The following is a 19,160-nucleotide window of genomic DNA, read 5'->3' as shown; positions in this document are numbered from 1 at the left end:
TAAAGTTATGGACTGTTGCTAATAGTGTTTGGCAGGTCTGCTGTCATTTTAATTTGCAAATGTTCAACTAGTGAAAAACAATCAGTTTTTTCAACTTTTCTCTGGGTAGCTTGAATAGATACTGTATAAGAGATATACAGGCATGCTCAACAAAGTTCTGCCAGTGACTTAGCATTCCTTGAAAGCTATATACTTTGGAACATAATTTATAAGTTGAAAATAATTTAGCTTCCTACTACACCTTAAGTTCTTTTCTTTCATTTTAAAATTAGTTAATTTGAACTTCATTTAAAATTCAGTATGTGGCCTCAAATAATTCCACTGGTAAGCTGAAAGCACAGAATGCATAAGAACCCTCAGTGTCACAGAAGTGATACATGTAATTTAGAAAAGAAAGATTCAAGATCTTGGCAGTTTAAGTGACTTCCTCATGCAAGATACTTGGCTTTCTTTCCTCCCAAAGAGTTTTTAGCCAAAAGTAGATCAGAGTAAAACTGGGCAATATATAGTGGAAAATCTTTGAACTAAAGATTGCCCAGAGAGGTTGTGGAGACTCCCTCACTGAAGATATCCAAGAACCATCTGGATATAATCCTGTGCCGTGTGCTCTGGGATGACCCTGATTGGGAGATCGGACCATTGGTCCCTTCCAACCTTACCCGCTCTGTGATTCTGTAAATTGTACAGGCAGCAAACAGCATAAAATAAAATGATTTTATATGTAACATGTGACAAGCTGATATAGCAAATCACTTACCCAGTAAACTCACAACTCCATTTTGAAAGGATGATTTGTTCATTTTGGAACTCAACAAGTGCAAAACATTAAAGACATCTTAAAACTGAACTCCACTTCTATTATCTTTGAAATTTTTTTATACATTGTCTTGAGATATTTATTACTGTGAAGCACATTGTATAATTTATTTTAATTCTCTACAGAACAATATAGTTAATTCAGTGTCATCAATAACTTTATACAGATACAGTATTGAAGCCATGTCATCTTTTGCTTACTGTCAAGTAGAAAACAGCTTATACAGTCTAAAAAAAGCTACAAACCACACTTGTAGCATAACATATGTTGTTGTGCCTGGTTAAAGTTTACAGTAGTGGCTTTTTGATCTTCCAAGACAAATAAACATGACACCACATGGTAACAAACAGCTATGCAAATTCAGACTTAGGAGGAAAACTTAACTACCTCCTTTTTCCAGAACTACTTTTCCCTGCTTTACTGCTGCTACCACCAGACTTGCTGGAAGATTTTGAAGAGAAAAGTCTTGTCATGAATTCAGACACATCTGGCAGCTCATGGTTGGAATTCAGCATGTTCATTGACTGCTCCATTTCCTGCAGGCAAAGATCAGATAATCTTAATAGCTTGTAACAATTCTGTCTGTATCTAAGGCATCACTTGAAAGACTGTATGAGAGAGAGACCAAATTTTCCCAAATATTGTTTTACTTTTTGTAGTCCTCCAGGATACATATAGCTACATAGTTTTATGCAACCACAGCCCAACATCCAGCTACATACACACAGAAACATAAAACCCCAAAACTAAAAGCTGCAGTGTATGGAAAATGGCAACCATGTCTTAAGCAGTCTTGCAGGGCAACCATCTGATAAAAAAAAAAATCTAAAAGATAAAAATTATTTCTTTTCAGCACTACTTTTCTCCATATTAAAATTTAGGCTATTGTTTAGATATTCAGATCCGTGTTCTCAGAGATGTCACACTTTTTGTTTTGTTTTTCAAATTAGCATTATTTATAGCAAATTAACAAATTTTTGATGCTGTTTGAAGGGATTAGATATTTTTATTGCCCTACTTTCTGACACCAAGCTACTAGAGTACTGCAGCTGAGTTTGCATTCCTTCAGGGAAAAAAGGCTTTTAATATAAGACCATATATCCAGGTAAGCTTAATGTAACTTTAGGGTTTAGCACAGTGGTTCTATAAAATGAACTAGCACATTTTGAAATAAACCAATTTTGAAGTACTTTTAATGCATACAACAGCTGAACTGCACATCCACAAAGGGATAATGCTTATAGCAATAGTGAGTTTCACGTGGGATTGTCACCTTGTCCTTCTCCCATTCAGAATATTATATCTTTAAGTGCTTACAAGGCATTTTAGTAGCCTTTGTTGCTACTACATCTACACTACAACTCTACAACAAGCACAGTTACTAAATCATTAAACTTTCTATATAATTAGTACTGTGCTGATTCCAGAAAGAAATAACAAGTTAATTTGAAAAACATCATACAACCTCCATAAGTTAACAATTTAATACATGGTCACCTAGAGAATGCCGTTATAATTTAGTTCTTATAGACAACTTTTTCCTAATTTTTAAAGATAAATTATAAGCAAAATTCTTCCAACTTAAAAATTTCTCCATAAGAAGTCACATCAGTTATCTGATAAGAACTAAATCATCAGAAGCTTTGATGGTTTTACCATCAGAACAGCCTATCAGCAGTGTCAGATCAGTCAAAAAAGTAAGGAATATGTGATTATCTTTTTTAAAATTCTACTTCCAGAGTTCACCTTGGTTTGAAGAACATGCCATGAATACCTAGCATATCTTTGTATCTGTTTATTATAGCCAAAAGAGCATTATACAGCTCCGATATGCTTTTTAAAGGTTCTTACTTATTAAAAAAAATACTGAGACACCTATAAAGTACTACTGAAGACATTGGTCATTTACACAAAAAGGAGTTTTCAGTTAACCAAGCCTTCAAAAAGCAGCCACCCATGACAGGCAAATAATACTTGTTAAAATAAGTATTTAAAAGATATAAAGATTTAGCAAACATCTTGAATCTCCATTTTGTCCTAGCCTTCTGCTATTCAGTAGGTTGCATGATGAAAGGACAATAAATCAGATCATTTAATGACGACATTAAGACTCCATATGCATATATACTAGTGCAACATCTGGATTTCACAGTATAGAAAACTGTGGTTTAGGCTGAAGTGCAAATAAACCCCACATCACACTCTCCTCAACACACGTGATACTTATTAAATGACACATTGCTAAAACAGCAACACTGTTATTAGCTGAATAAATGATGCCCATTAAGTCTTCCTTTAAAGTACAGTTTTGTTTTTATTAGATTTCTGTGCCTTGAAATCTCATTATCTTTGGTCTCTCCATATGCATCAGTTGAATGCACTTACCCGCCTCATATCAGGATCACTGGTGTTGACAACTTTAGGCAAAAGCACAAATATCAGTAATGGAAGAACCATCATCATCACCTACAGAGAAAACAGGGAACAATCTCTTCAGCTTAGTTGTTGCTCTAAACACTTTTAGACCTACTAAAATAAAATGAAGCTCTACTAAACAGCCAAACTCTAGAACTACTGCATTCTGAATCAGTAAGACAGCAACACTTGTCAGGAATGAAACCTGCTAAGGGAGTATTGTGCTTCAAACAAGTTTTCAAAGCTGGACCAATAAGGCAAATGGTTATTCTCTCTTATACCTGTTGTAATGACAATTGTGCAATATGTTGATCTCTGTACTACTAGAACAGCATCACATTGTCAAAGGAAGAGATTACAGTCTATTTTCAGAGGACATACATTAACAGTGGTATACAGGGGAGGAGATGTCAAAGAAAAACTTCCCATTTGTAAGCAAGTAAAATCCAAGAAGGCAATACTCTCAAAAGAGCCAAGGAAAAAAATGCACGTTTTTCCTCAATTGTTTTATTCTGACATTCTGACAAATGGCTGTATTTGGATCCTTAGCATACTTGTAATAATTGCCTGTACATACCATAGGGTTCATGAGAAAATCTGTCCATCCCCAAGATTCTCTCTTTATAAAGTATGAAGGTGGTCCAGAAGATTTCATCTGAAGTGGGTATGGCAGCCTGACAACTTCAGAGGGTTTGATGTAATTCACATATCTTGCTCTATTAAGCAAAATGTAAATAATTGAAGATATAAACATAGAATATTTTAAAAAATCCAAACAAATTTCAGTAAAAGACTACAAACAGAAAAGGCTTCACTTTGAAAAGATAATTTCTCTCAGCAGCATATTTTATGGAATCAAAAGCAAACCATTTTTTGTCACCTTGTAAATAAGCAAGAAAAACTATGCTATTTAGGGGCCAGATTTGAACAGTGTAGTGTAGTTTAACCAGTTTGCTCAGGACATCACCTACTTGAGAAGTTAATACCTTTTCCCTAAGTGCATTAGTCTGCATATATCAATACTGAATCTCAGTCTTTATTACTTCATAAGGTTTTTCCACAGTTCATCACTAGTATTCTTCATTTGGGCCTAAGATTTAGACAATTACTCAGTACCAACATCTTTGTCAGTCTTGACCCATTTTTCATGATGAATATTTATCCACTTTGTGCAACTCCAGGGATGACTTCTCTCCATAAATAATTTATTCCTTGTGATTTTTTTCACCAAATACTCATCTATAGAATGTCCTTCCCTCCTACCTTATGACTATGTGTTTTCTTCAAAACTTGGTATTTTCACGTAGATCTTCTCAAATACATCTGTTATCCACATGCTGTTTCCTCTTTCTAGTTATTACCGTAATTTTTTAATGCAGCACATCCCTGAGAAAAGCCCTGTCGACATTTTCCCCAAGTATCATCGTTTTTCATGCATCTCTGACTCCTCACCTGCATTCCTCATCATAGTTTCTACCTGCTGGACTGGTAGAGATGCCAAGCCTCCTGCTACTTTCCTCTGCACATGTATCCCAGCAATTTACTCAACATCAAATTTGTTACCTTACTAGTCCCTTACATACACACACAGTGCTAAGCGTGAGGCTATGCCAAATATTTAGCCTATATCTCTGTATTTGTTACATATTAATTATTGTCAGTAAGATACTAACAAACTATAAAAAAAAATAAAAAATTCCTTGGAGTTTGGAAAACCCTAAGCTCAAATAAACTGTCTGATCTTATTATAAGCTCAAACATAATTATATTATGACTGCAATTACATATTATAATCATATTATAATATTATTATATTAATTATTATTATAAACAGACTGTTGGCACTGTTTTCAGTGAGATTTCAATTTTTTAACCTGCCCTAAATATACTGCAGGAGTATTTACACTGATGGCTGCATTCCTAAAAGTTAAGATAAGATGTGTGGGCTTGAATAAGGAAAAATTAACTACGAGCATTTTCATTTAAATGAAAATCACCTTGATAGATTTTTCTGTATTACTGAATATTCTGCAGTTACAGTCAAGAGTGGTTTGGCCGCAACATGAAAACAAGCCAAAAATTCTACAGAAATAATGCAAACTGGCAACTGCTAGTATTAATTAACCAGTAACTGTAACAAGTGTCCCATGGGGGTGCAACAGAAATATTTAAAAATTTTGCTGTGCCAAGTACTGATAGTACATTTATTAAAGAAATGGAAAAGAGAAGAAGGGGGAAAAAAAAGTGTTGACAAATAATAAAGCAGAGAACTAGTTTATTCCTAGATTTTATTTCAGGATAGCTGCATAAAAAATAATAAAAGCAAACAAATAGATGAACTTTTAAAGTCTCTTTTCTCTTATTTTTGGTCATAAATATGAAAGGAAGAAAGATATCAGACTTTGGAATCTGGGAAACGTGCTTCTAGATGTGATGCTAAAAGCTGACACAGTCTGAGACAGAACATCAGACTTGCAGCATAGCTTCCATGAGTTCTTACACTGTGCTGTCACGTAATTCATCAATGCAGTGGTAAATCAGGAAAGACTCACCTCATTTTGCCTTTTGAAGTTATGTCAACTCGCACAGGATCAAATTTATGAGCGGGGGATATAACTTCCACTACGTAAGATCCTGAAGGTACATCATGAACCACAAAACTTCCATCTGTCCTGAAAAAAACAGTAAGTTCCGTGACATTTCAGTATGCTCCAGAATACAAGACAGGGTGTTCTGTTGGTATTTTTTTAAAAAAGAAGCTGTATCATTTTATATTACAAATCTTAATAGAACCACAATGACACAAAAGGAAAATTTAAATCAGTCAATATTCACAATATCAAGCCCCTTAAGTTCATCAACACATGCTGCAATAGAAGTGAAAATTCCCTGTTAGGTTAAAGATTTTGCTGTGCCCTCAAGGTGTTGTCCTGCTGGAGGAATAATTTAAGCCCAAATAAGATCTGAAATAAGTTATATTTCATGTATTCAAGTCATGACAGAAGCAATTTACACCTTCCTTCCTCCTTTTGAAATGCATACAGTGAAGTTTACCTTGCTTCAGTGCTTCTGCTGAAAGCATACCCTCCAGACTGACATTCTACATAGTGTGATTGGGTATAAGGGACAGTTTGCAATGCACAAAAATAGCAATTTGTGCCTCTGTTGTGAAATAGAGGTTTTTACTTCTAATTGCTCCCTTTAGGACCAGCCCACACTGGAAAGCTCAATCACAGCAATAAGGAAACTAAGAGCTCTGAACATATACACAGAAGGGATTTTTACACAAGTGGCTTTTATTTAAAAATATGAAACTTGAATATTTGATGAAAATATTAGTAAAAGGTTGCTTGAAAGCTTCAGCGTTAGTTGCCTTAAAGGTACAGAACTTTTCCACCTATGTGTTTCAAGAAATCTCCAGTAATAAACACCTAGAGCTGTCTACCCTGTTAAGAGCAACATCAAAAATCTTTCACCTAGAAATAAGATTCAAAGTTAATACAAATATTTGTTCAAAGGGCAAAAAGTGTAATAAATCCTAACAAATTAGTAATATGCACCAGAAAGACAAATAAACGAGCCCTTTAAAAGTGAATTCCCAAAGAATTTCTCATTACATACGTCACACTACATCTCTAACATGCACAACACTTACGGACCTACCCACCTGCAACTGCTGTAACAACGTTTCCCTGAAAATTTCCTTTTTATTTTTCATTCCTTATAGTACTGGAGAAATTCAGAGTTTCAATTAAGTATTTAGAAATTTTCCAACCAGATAGCAGTTATTAAATCAGCTCCCAAACATAATGTCAGGCTCTCATAACTTGTTTGTAGTGGCTTAGCAGGTGCTACACTGTCAAGATTCTACAAGATCTGCAGAGTAGAATCTGTTCTGCTACTCTACTGACGGAACCCAAAGTCAGTTAACTGCTACTGCACAGGGATTAATTAAAATTATGAATATTTATAAGGGTATATATTAATTCCACATAATCTCATTTTTATACATATTTTAAAAGCAATGCATTGTACTGTATTCAAAATCACAAAGAAGAATTTAGAATTTTGTCTACTCTTGAAATTATGATATCAGATCTTAATTCTGAAGATATTTTCTATGTCTTACATTCTCTAGATCTTTAGCTTATCTTAATATATCCAGTACCACCCAAGTCTGAATAAGATTATGATTCCTTACAGCTTTCAGCTACATTTGCATGATGTTGTGTGATGGAATAAAGTGAGGTCCCTTAAATTAGCTTTCACCAGTACAGTTAAGAGTTTTTCACGGGTACTCAACACAGAGCTGCAACTCTTAACTTCTACCATGAACGAACATATCTCCACACCGAGTAAATTCTTAGCCACGGTGAGGTTCTTAAATAAGAAGCGGCAGAATTTAGAAATGAAACTGAGAATAAACACGGTCCTCCAGACAGTGCAAACGCGTTTGGGGCTTCTGTTTTGGCTGCTGGTTTGTTTGTTGTTTTTTCTTAAAACTAGAACTCCTTTCTGAAATTTTTGTCCACCAACCGGAATCATCAGTTTGGATACGTCTGCTGGAGGCTGAGGCCAAAACCTAAGGCAATGCACGGCAGGCCGTGCCCAGCGCCTTACAAGTCAGGGGCCCAGTGTTCACAGTACCGCCAGCAGCTCAGCTCGGGATTCTGTCACACCCCGGAGCCGCAGCCGTGCGCGGCTGACCGAGACACGGCCGATCCCTGCAGGAGCCGCTCCCGCCGCCCGCCATCTCAGGGCCGGGCCGGGCCTGCGAGCGGGCCCTACGGCCCCGGGAGACGCCGGCTCCCGCCCGGGCAAGGCCGCCCGCCGCCCCGCGGGGCCCGAGCCCCCGCCCCGCACCGCCCCGCTCCGCCCGCCGCTCACTTCAGGAAGCCGACGTGCTCCTCCCCGTCCACCAGCACCCGGGCCCCCGCGATCCAGTCCTGCGGCTTCACCCCGGGCACCACGGCCCGGCCCTCGATCTTAAACCGCTCCCCGGGGCCCGCGCCGCCCGACGGCTCCGCCGGCCCGACGGGCTCCGACCCGCGGGCGCCGCGGGGCAGCGGCGCCGCCGAGAGCCAGAGCAGCAGCAGCCACAGACTCCCGGCCCGCGCCGCCATTGCCGCGCGCCGCAGCCCCGCGCCTGCGCCGCCGCGCACGCGATGGCCCCGCCCCCGGAACAGCCCGTACACCGTGTACCGCTCAGGGCCGCGTGTGGGAGCGGCAGGGAGTGCTCACTCGTGTTCCGCTTTGTGAGTGAAAACAAAGGGGAAGATGCCACTTAAAACGTGGAATGACAGAAATGTGAACCTGAAGAAAATAGATGTGTAAGAAGTACATGTATCTTCTTGGTAATAGATATATTTAAGGCATTGTAGTTTGAAATCTTAATAGTTATCTTGAAAAGACTAATAAAATTTTCTAGGGGGGGAAAAGTAACAAAAAAATCTTACAAAAGATTAAAATTGGCCTAAAGCGTCATCTTTTAAAATTATTTATAATACTGAAGTTTGTATGATTAGTTAGAATGAAAATATGTTACTTAGTAGGTAGGCACAGACTTATGGGAGAAATCACGAAGGCTGTAATATCTTCCCTGCCCCTAATTTCCCTTTACAAAGCACGTCCTGTTATGTCATATGTATTCATTGTCACATTGTGGTCACACTTGCTTCCTTCTACTTATTTATGTCAGAGTTAATCACTGAACGTGTGGAAAAGACTATCATTAAACAAGATTAACCTGGTCATCAGCTGATAATAAAAATACTACATTATACCAGGCATGATTTAAAAAGCATGTGTCATCCTCTGTCAGTGGGATATTGTGAATTATTCGTCTATTAATATCTTTGAGCTGTCTCTGCTTTGGAGAAAATCAGGAAGACGTATGATCTATGATGTTCTTGTGTCACATAAGCTCACAAACATCTAAAACTCCAGCAGTTTTGGGGTGGAAACCAAAGAATGCCAAAACTGTGTTAGAAATACTTACCAATAAAACCACTAAGAAGAATTTATGTTAAAGCTACTGATAACACTCCAGTACAACACCACAGACAGACATCATCTTCATAGTGACATATCATGCGGTTAATATAAAAATGCTAATTTAAAAAAAAAAAAAAAATCCTCAAGAATCTGTATTAGGATACTGTCAGACCACAGTATGAATGATCATGCCCTCCAGTTTTAAGGATTTCCTTATCCTAATAATGTGTTTTTATAACCTACATAATACAGTTTCTTGGTTTAAATCCTTGGAGAACTCAAAGAAAAAGACCCCCCTATTTTTCTTTCATAATCTAATCCAAGAAGCTTCTCTCTCTCTCTCTCTCTCTCTCTCTATATATATATGTATATATCATCCTGTTAACAAATTGAGAAGTTAATTAAACAGCATCTTGCCTTATCCAATAGTTGCACTGACATGCACCCTTTTCAGTGTTAGGTTAGTAGTCTGTTGTCCTCTCACCATGTAACTTCTTTACATATTAAAAGTTCTTTCTCATACAGAAAGATATATTCAGCTACTGTATTTTTAAGTGTACACAACTGAGTAAAAAATTAATTTGGTTGCATAGTGCCTTTTTCTGGTTAAGACTAGCTACAACAGCAGCTTGAGTGGATTGCACAATGCTATTTTGTGAGTTTTGATATTGTGCTGTGGGTGTTTGTCTTCTAGATGAAAAGAACAAATCTCAGAATTACAGTAGTACAAATGGAAACAAAGACATAAAACATCCAGGTATGTATTTATCAAAATAATTAGTAATAATAATTAGCAGCTGGGAGATGCTACCTGTTTTTATTCTGGGAGGAATTTTACTATTAGTAAAGTTGTTTCTGCAGCTTGATTGCAAGTGAATCTCTCATCAAAAGACAGATAAAACTGCCAAGTAACCGTTTCAGTTCAATGGAAACAACCAAACAATTCTATGAACTTGAAAATACAGTCAAGAATGACCTTTGTAGTTGTCTTTTCATTGACGGATTCACTCCTTGAGTGGCAGCTACATAGAAAATTGCAAGTTTCTTAAAAGTTCTGCCCTCCTTAGAAGCAAATTTTTGGTTTTGTCCGAGTTGCTTCAACCCGCTGTCACTAACGCTACAGAACTGTCAGCCTGATGGGTGAGAGCTGATAGTCTGTAATGGATTGACAAAGAGAAGGCCTAGATTAATGTAATGCCATCATACTGTTAACACTGAAATCTCTGTCTCCAGATTCTTGTCACCTTTGGTTTCACAGACAAACTGAAAAAGCAGAGGAAACCTATTAAATCCCTCTGAGTGCTTCATCAGAATTGAAGATCATCACTGCTGTGTACAGAAAATTAAGTGGTTTGGATACTGTTGGATACTCTTAAGTAGTACGAGAGTTTTTTAATCTCCTAAGGATATAAGAAGTTTGCAAAAAAATGTAGAACTTATTTTGATTAATCCTTTTCACAGTCAGAATGCTAGCAAAACTTGCTACGTGTCTTTCGCTTACAGGTCACCATTAGTAAAGCATTTAATTCACCTTTGAATGTTTCATTGTAATTGCACTGTAAACTTCTCTTTCCATAAAAGAGAAGTAGTATTGTAGGCTAGTATTTAAGTATTTGCTTTGGAAAATGAAGGTGATTTGTCATTGATATTGGTTTACTGTAATATACCAGACAGATGCTGGTATACACGAACAGCAGCAGTCCAAAATCTGTTTTGTGGCTGAATATACAGAGGTGTTGACTTTGACCAGACAAGCAGGGAGCACCTTCAGCCATCTGCCTCTAATCTTCCCATAATCTTTGAGTCAGTCTCCCGATATAGATACACAGATAACAACACTCAACACACCAGATGAGTAATGCTGGTTTGCAAATGTTTGGTAGAAGCAAAAATACAATCCTTGCTGACACAAAGAATAAATAAGAACTACATGTGCATCGGAGTCCTCATAGATACATCCTGTTTGGTTTTTTGATAATCTAATTAGAGGTGAGAAGAAATCAAAATGCCCAGCCAAGTGAGCAGATTTATGAGAATACACAAACTGAAGATAGATGGAAGAGTTCAGCATGAAGGTACTGTGAAAGGCCACAGCCAGGTAACTAATTTACTGTGCTCTCTTGTACCCAAGGAGCTTTATTATGATTAAACACAAAATTAACAAAAATTGTGCTGCATATTTATTTCAGCAACATTTGAAAAAAAAATAAATTATTGTGGTGTGCCATCTACTGGCAATTTACTGTGCTACACAGACAGAAAAGTCAGGATTGCAGCCTGAGTTCAGTGGTAGAATAGTCTTCTTGTTCTCTTGCATGTAAGATGCCCTGAGAGGGTCTCTGACATGGGGCAGAAAGTGCACAGGCCATCTTCAGTTGCTCCAGATCCCAGTCTGCTTCAAACAGATTGCCATTCAAAGAATGGCAATGAAGCTGAAGAAAGGTCTGGATCACAATCCTAAGAATCAGCTGGGGCAGCTGGGTTTTTTTAGCCTGGAGAAAAGGAGGCGCAGAGGAGACCTTACTGTTCTCTAAAACTACCTGAAAAGAACTTCCAGCAATGTGGGGATCAGCCTCTTCTACCAAGTAACAAGTGACAGGAAGAAATGGCCTCAAATTGCACCAGGGGAGATTTAGGTAAGACATGAGGAAAAAAATCTTAATCAAGTGTTGTCAAGCATGGGAATAGGCTGCTCAGGGAAGTGCTGAAGTCCCCATTCCTGGAAGTATTTAAATGACACAGAGATGTGATGCTTAAGGATATGGTTTAGTGGTGGACTTGGCAGTGTCAGGCTACCGGTTGGACTTGATGACCTAAAATGTCTTTGGCAATCTAAATGATTGGGGCAGAAAATCTCTTAATCCCCTGCAAACTCTGCCGTTGTCAGAATAATTCCTGCATCTCCAACACATCCACCCCCACAGCATGGAGTCAGCATGTAGGATTGAGGACTTTCCTGTCTCAGAGAGATAACATTCCCCTACTCCCTTGCTTGCTTTCACCTCAAGCTCACAAGACAAAGTTCTTCAGGACTATTATTTTTTTTCAGGAATGAATTGTTTTCACCTTCTTGTATTTCTCCAAAAACATGAACAGGATACTCTACTTTGGCACACTTATCTTAGGAGATAGCAAATGCTGACATTGAGATTGTAAGATGATAGTCAGTTTTGTCTGGTTGCAGCTGAACTTACATTTACTAATTTAAAATCCACTCTTTGGTGGAGGAAATTTAATTAATAGATTAAGTGCAGGGAAAAGGAGCATACCTTTCCTGCTGTAAAAATTTACAGACTCCCTCATGCAAGCAGAACAAATATGTAACATGTTGGTAACCTGGAAGTCAGTTTTACAATATTTTGACTGCACTCCTTATCTGCTCCTGTTCTCTGTAAAAAATTGTCCCTAAATGTCTGTTAAGCACCAATTGTGCATTAACCATGCAAGTAGTAGGTTTAATAATTGAAGGCTTCATCAAGCTGACTAGGTAAGAAGCTATGACCCACAGAATGGTGCTACACACATCCTCAGATTCCTGTGTTGTTACCTGTATGGACAGCACCTGTAATCATTCACATGAGGCTAGAATGACACACCAGTGTGATGTTTGTGCTCTAAAAATATAAGCAGTTTAGGATCCTTATTTCTTGGTATGCAGTCTAAATGCTGTTGTTTCTTTACATCTGGGTTTGACTTCCATAATGCCACAAGGTGGCCTCCACATAATACAGCATTATCATCACATCGTTCACAGAATGACATCTGAAGGCATGCTTTTGCTTTACTGCAGTGTTAGTAACCATCCACCACAAAATGACATTCTTATCTTTGTATTTCAGGCTCAAGAAGCTTACATGCTGTGTAGAGTTGATTCACATCTGACAGGAGGTCAGAGCAACACAAAGCAGCTGCAAGCACTTTCGTAGGATGTTCTAACAGAGAGAAGCTTGTTCAGGAACGAAGCGTGTGACCCGCTCACAGAACAGGTCTACAAGTTGTCTGCCCTGCAGAGAGTCTGGGAAATCCTGCATTCGACATGTGAAGGGCTGCAGTAATTCAGACAGCTTTAAGCAGTTCCTTAATTTATGCTACAGTTACTTCTGTTCTAGGAAGATCTGAAAAAATAAAGGCCAAAAGCAGCAGAGATGTTCTTTCTGGCTGGAAGTTAAACCATTTCTGGCCTATCAGAAGGCTGCTGATGGTTTTCAAGGAGGTGAAAAGCCCACTAAGGCTTGATTTGCACTATTTCAAAGCTTACTGTTCCTTAATTTATTTTTTGGGAGACGTGGAGGTAGTATTATTTTACACAATTTATAGTGGAACTTAGAATTATAACAATGCAAGTGGAATTGGAGTAGCAATTTCTAGATGATAAACAGTTTCCTGGGTGTATTAAAAATGTTACAAAAGCTGTTACAGTGTGTACTATTAGCAAATCTAGATTCAAATTAAATATGAAAAGTAGTAAAACCTGTGAGCTTGCAATATTTGACAAAGCAAAAGGAACAAAGCTGGGTCTTAAATTCCTTTTCTCATTTACAGAGAAAATTACAGTGGCTCTGAATTGAACAGAAGTAGCTGTAGAAACCTTTTTTTTTAAACACAGTCTGTTCATTTTTGAGAAGCTGAGAACTGTAACTCCTTGGTTTTAAGTTCATCTGTACACACGTTTCGTGTACAAGGCTGGAATTTGTGATACATAACTTTACATACACACAGCTGATACCTAAACAAGTTTACCAAGTTGCTACTTCTTTGAAATTCAACACTTAGAAGAATAACTGTTTGTAACTTTTTCCTACTGTTTTATTTCAATGTATTCACCTGTAATTCTCCTGTAATTATTTTCAAGCTATTGTTGAAATAAGAAACTTTTGTTCTTCTGTCCTTCAATCTTTGCCTAGTTTATCTGAATGAAGTAATTTAGAAGTACATTACACCTCCATTTCACCTTAGGTCAGCTAAATATGAATCCTGTTTTTATTTTTAAAGTGCACTCCTAGTTGTGTGGGTTTTTATGCCGAATCAGACTGTGCAAGTAAAGACATGCCTTAATGAGCCTGAGTTAGTACATGACAAAGAACTTCTCAAATGACCCACTGTGGGGAACTGCAACATTATCTATCATTAATCAATGGCAAACAAGCTAATTTTCTATGCGTTGTTACATTGCTATTCAGTGTGTTAAACAGTTTCATTAAAGCAACATGATGAACAGCTTTGCAGTAAGTAGTAGTTCCTGTTTGACTCAAATATATCTATGTCAGCCTTAGACTAGAGCTAAGTAAGAGTCCTATGGGAATACAGTGATTCTGTCTACATTATATTAATACCTATTTTTTTAACTTTAACAATTTAGCCTGATGAAGGGTTTGCCAATTCTCAAATAAGCACTGTGGGGCTAAATGAAATAATTTTTAGATTTATAATGCTAGCATTAACATATAAAGTCTTTCCAGTTGCAGCATGAAGGTTTGTACTTGGCATATGATTCATGGGTTTGGAAGCCTATGTTTCCTTCTTCAATTTTTTGAGCCAAATTAAAATGGCTCATTTTTCTATTTCTCATACATTTTTGGAAGAAAATAATATCGTAAGTGACCTTGAAATGCCTTTTCTTCCCTCTAGCTACTTGCTTTCATTATTTGTAAATGTACTGTAAATACACTTGACAGCAGGCTCTTCTGGGAAGCTCTGTATAACGGCTGGTAAAATACAGGGCTCACTGGAAGCAGTAGCTTTGCCACAGATAGCAAAAGTCCCAAATTTAACTTTGTGCTTTGCTTTTAGATTCTTATTTTAGGCAAATAAATTAACTATGATCTACTGAAAGAGTGTTGCAAGATTTAATTTACAACTTTTACTGTCTCCTGCAAGCCTGAAGAATTCAGCAAAGCATCTTAAAACTGATGTTCATTCCAGGTGACAGAGACTCTGCTGTCTAGTTAAGAATTACTTCTTGCAAGTGTAAAGGTATGTTTTCAGACATTGACATGTCAAAATATTAGGAGGAAGAAACAAAATCAAATAATTGCCAGGACTGCTTTGTTTTCATGCAGAAGTTGTGGGGACTGGAGGGTGGGACAGAGAGGGGAAGAAACAGTGCATAAACTCTTTACAAAAATACATATTGCACTGAGGTCCCAGGTAATACCTGTCTAGAAAAGAGCCAACCTAAATCAAACCCACCGCTCTGCTCAACTCTGAAAGCGATAATGCTATTCTATGTGCTATCCCTTTGTCTGTAAAATAGTGTGATGCTCAATGAAAAAGCCACTGGACCTCTTAAAGGCTGCAGTGTAGCTACGTGGAACAGGAGCATTCTTCAGCAAGGCCACAGAGAGCTTGAGCTCAGGTGAAGCACCAGCAAGTCCCACCGCAGGCTTTTACACAGCCCAGTATCTGGCTGGACAGTCTCTGTGGCAGACAAAACAGATTAGGGAGATTAGAAAGTCTGAGCTTGTGCATTTAAAATTAGAAGCTTCTCCTTGCATACAAAGCACACAGTCACATCTTTACCTAGAAGAGGCATATACAGGAAAGAAAAACAGGTTCTTTTATAACCGAATTGTTGACACAATTTTAGATGAAAGTTTGGGACATCTTCGAATGTTCCAAATGTTCAAATGCTGCAGCTAGGAAAGGATCCCACAAAGGGTTCACAAAAGATTCATTTAGCAGAGGTGATGCTGTGTCTGAAGCTCACAAAGCACATCAGGGGGAGCTGCTCCACACGTCACAGCTCTGCCCAGCTGGCAGTGCCATGAGGAGGAGCAGTCATATATATGAGACAGTAGCTGTGATTTAGGCTGTGTTCAACCCATCCTTAAATCAGTAAGTGCTGCTTATCTTCCTTTTATTTCACCACTAGACATAGGTTTGCTGGAGCCATCTGACTCAAATTAGTTTTTCCTCTCACTTGAGTCTCTCATTGTTGAGACCATAAAATTCAATTATATTGCTGCAAAGCCAGCACAAATGATACTTTCATCAAAAACTGTACTCCTAAACACCAGTGAAGTTATTATTTCGGACTACTAAAATCAGTTCAAGTTCTGAATGCATTTCCTAGCCAAAAGACAACCTCATATAAATGCCTGAAAAATGAGACAATTATGCTAAACCAGGAACACATGGACAGCAGTATCTTGGAGACATACCTTAGGGCTAATGGATAGAAACTGCTCTGTAAGCTAGGAAAAATATCATAAGGTGAGTAAATACCACAAAGGAACCACAGGCAAATCAATTTTGTCAGGAAAAAAAGTATGAATGAGGATACTAAGATCTGTTGATTAATAATTTCTCAGTATAGAAGCCTATTAGAGTCAAGATTTAGATTAGGTGAGTTTACAAAGGAAGAGAAGTCTTACAGCTCCTTTCATATTAGCAGAATCCTTGACATCAGGACTGTTTCAATCAAACTAAACTTAAAGGAATCACCAGAGGCTAAATACTCGTTTTCCAGAGCTCAGAGAGAGCTATCAAGTAAGAAAGCAGCATCAGAAGTACATACGCCAAATCTTGCAAACAGAAATGCTGAAATAAGCCTCACTAGTCCCTAAGGGTAAAAGCTGAAGTCAGTAAGCTGCCAGTTGTGAAGAAAAGCTCCAAGGGCGTTCTCCTCTTATTTACAGCCCTTCAGAGTAAGGTGGCTGAGGTCACAAACCAAATATTCACTTAGAAAGTAAACTAAATCACAGTGCACTAACCCTAAAAAATCTCATACAATTTGTAATGTCAGACTCCTTGATCAGAAAGGCACTCTTTTTAAAGAAAAATGGAGAGCAGTATTTGTTGTCATTTGGCTGCAACATTACTTTATGCTAGAGACAAGTGAATTCTAGTTTTTTGGTTTAGGTTGAATTTTGAATTGCTGTTTGCAGTTTGATGTTTCTTGTTGGGTCATGTCATGTTCATGTGTCTCTCCCTCCCCCCCTCCCCCTGCCTTCTGGTTTTTAGCTTTAGTAGCAACCTTCTCTGTGCATCTGGAAAACAACTAATATCCTTTTTGAATCAAGAACTGTGAGGTGGAAAGAACCCCTTTAGAGATGTTAAGGGACATGCCAGCACTAGAAATGTATTGGAGTATAGAGGAAATGGCAAAAATGATACTTCTCCACAGAAATGAATGCATATGTGCTTATCCAGCATTTTGTGAACATAACACATCCTTACTCTACACAACATCCTGATTGTCTTGTGTTGTCAGAAAACCATGAAAGACATAAGCTTGTAAAAATGAAAATTCAAATTGGCAACAACAAATTTAAAGAACTGCACTCAGAGGGGCAGGCAAGTTGGGTGAATAGGAAAAAATCCCCAACCCAAACGAACAAACCACTTGCCCCTAAGCAGCAGGATTTCTCCCTAACTAGTCACCAGCCTGCCATTTGCAAAGGTTCAGAACTAGTAGTAGGCATTTTTAATTAATATCCAGTAGAATACTGGTAGGGCATTCATGTTTAAAAAACATTTATACACATATAAACCCTCTTAATACAACAGTTTCATCTTAAATATCATACTGGCCTCCACAGTTTCTCTGTGTAGGGCATAAGCCTAAACCTCTGAGCTTTCACAGTTCAATGGCACTAAGTTGTTTTGTAGTGAGAACCTGGAAGACCTGAGGGACAAGACATCACCTGGGAAACTAGGTGTGCCAAATGTGAAGGCATTTTATTCTCACTTGGGTAAGTGACAAGGATGTGGAGCTGGAAATTCAGCCACGCAGATGTGCCCCAGCATGTCAGAGGAGTGGAAAAACAGCAAGTGTGAGGAAAGATGACTGCTCTTTGAGCATCAGGTCTCCAGCCTTCCCTTGTGAAGTGCCTCACTGCTGCTGATTAGGTGCACAGAACTGGAAAGACTTTCAGTTATCATCATACCCCAATCTCCCAACAATCACAAGCACACTTTTCAGGTTTTGTACTGTATCTTAAACACACCTCCTTCCCTAGTTTTATGCAATTCCCTACACTGACATGCAGATTGGCCACAATCCTATTTAGAATGTGCCGGTGTTCAAGCCCTCAACCTCCTCTAATGATTACTGATGCCACCACTCAGATGATGGTATTTTTAGAGGTACCTCTTGGAGCACTACCCCACCATCCAATTAACAGATTTAGAAATTTCCCTGTCTGCTCTCTTTATCCAAAAACACCTTAATTGTAACATCTTAAAAAAAAAAAAAAGGCAAAAAGCTCTAAGAAAATTTATATGAAGAAACTTCACAACTCTGCTTATTCTTATGCTAATGTTGGCAGCTGGCAGAATTACTCCAGAATTAACACTCCCATCGATCACCACTCATTTTGGCTGATTAAGAAGTCAAGCTTTTTAAACTTACCAAAACACAAGGTTGAAAACAAAACTTGCCACCCATTTCTTTAGTCCTGCTTTGCTTTACTGCTTTACTAGTAACAGCCTAAACCTAACAATGTTGAAAATCAAGTTTTATGACTACTTGGTACCATGATAGTTAATTGTACTTTTGTAATTTACTGTTTCCTGCAGCTGGAACACAAAGTGGCAGTCATCCAGAAATTAACTAATGCAGTAAGGTTGTTTTTTTTCCAGTTCAGTCAGAAACTTGTTATTTTAGTAACTAAAATTTTAAGCAAACACACAAATGCTTATGTCTTTAAGCTTCAAGACAAAGTACTATTAGCAGACATAGAAAGTATTAAGAGATATCTGCTCTCCAAACCAAACACACAACAAATAACTCCTTTCTGCATTCATTGTAGCAATTTCATCAGAATGGAAAGAGCAGTTTTAGTTTCTTACAGCCAAGAGTTGTTAAGTCTTCAGCTCCCCAATAATCCATCATTCCACTTTTATCTAGACTAAGTAGATAATGGGACAGCTGATTCATATGAGAAAAGACAATTCAATAGTAATGAAATATGCACTGTCCTAACAGCTGCCT

The 19,160-nt window shown here is 37.9% G+C and overlaps 1 protein-coding gene and 1 long non-coding RNA gene across 3 annotated transcripts; one reads left to right on the top strand and one right to left on the bottom strand.

The window, feature by feature from the left end:
• Window positions 1-836: 836 nt before the first annotated feature.
• On the bottom strand, window positions 837-8,413 carry EMC7 (ER membrane protein complex subunit 7). Its single transcript, XM_058841605.1, has 5 exons — window positions 8,120-8,413; window positions 5,785-5,904; window positions 3,810-3,948; window positions 3,203-3,283; window positions 837-1,353 (listed from the first exon to the last, which is right to left on the bottom strand). The coding sequence occupies exons 1-5, from the start codon at window positions 8,353-8,355 to the stop codon at window positions 1,201-1,203; spliced, it is 729 nt and encodes a 242-aa protein (XP_058697588.1). The 5' UTR covers window positions 8,356-8,413; the 3' UTR covers window positions 837-1,200.
• Window positions 8,414-8,415: 2 nt separating this feature from the next.
• Window positions 8,416-15,631, top strand: LOC131580424 (uncharacterized). Of its 2 annotated transcripts, none has more exons than XR_009277870.1 (4): window positions 8,416-8,562; window positions 9,921-9,983; window positions 11,216-11,301; window positions 13,066-15,631. It is a non-coding gene; the product is annotated as an uncharacterized LOC131580424 (long non-coding RNA). The 2 variants fall into 2 exon arrangements; XR_009277869.1 differs by having other exon boundaries at window positions 11,216-11,324.
• The last annotated feature ends 3,529 nt before the right edge of the window (window positions 15,632-19,160 follow it).

This window comes from Poecile atricapillus, chromosome 1 (genome assembly GCF_030490865.1).
Source record: "Poecile atricapillus isolate bPoeAtr1 chromosome 1, bPoeAtr1.hap1, whole genome shotgun sequence".
In the NCBI taxonomy this organism is placed as follows: domain Eukaryota; kingdom Metazoa; phylum Chordata; class Aves; order Passeriformes; family Paridae; genus Poecile; species Poecile atricapillus.
Note: the sequence above shows the minus strand (reverse complement) of the source record. Positions and strands in the feature narration are given on the sequence as shown.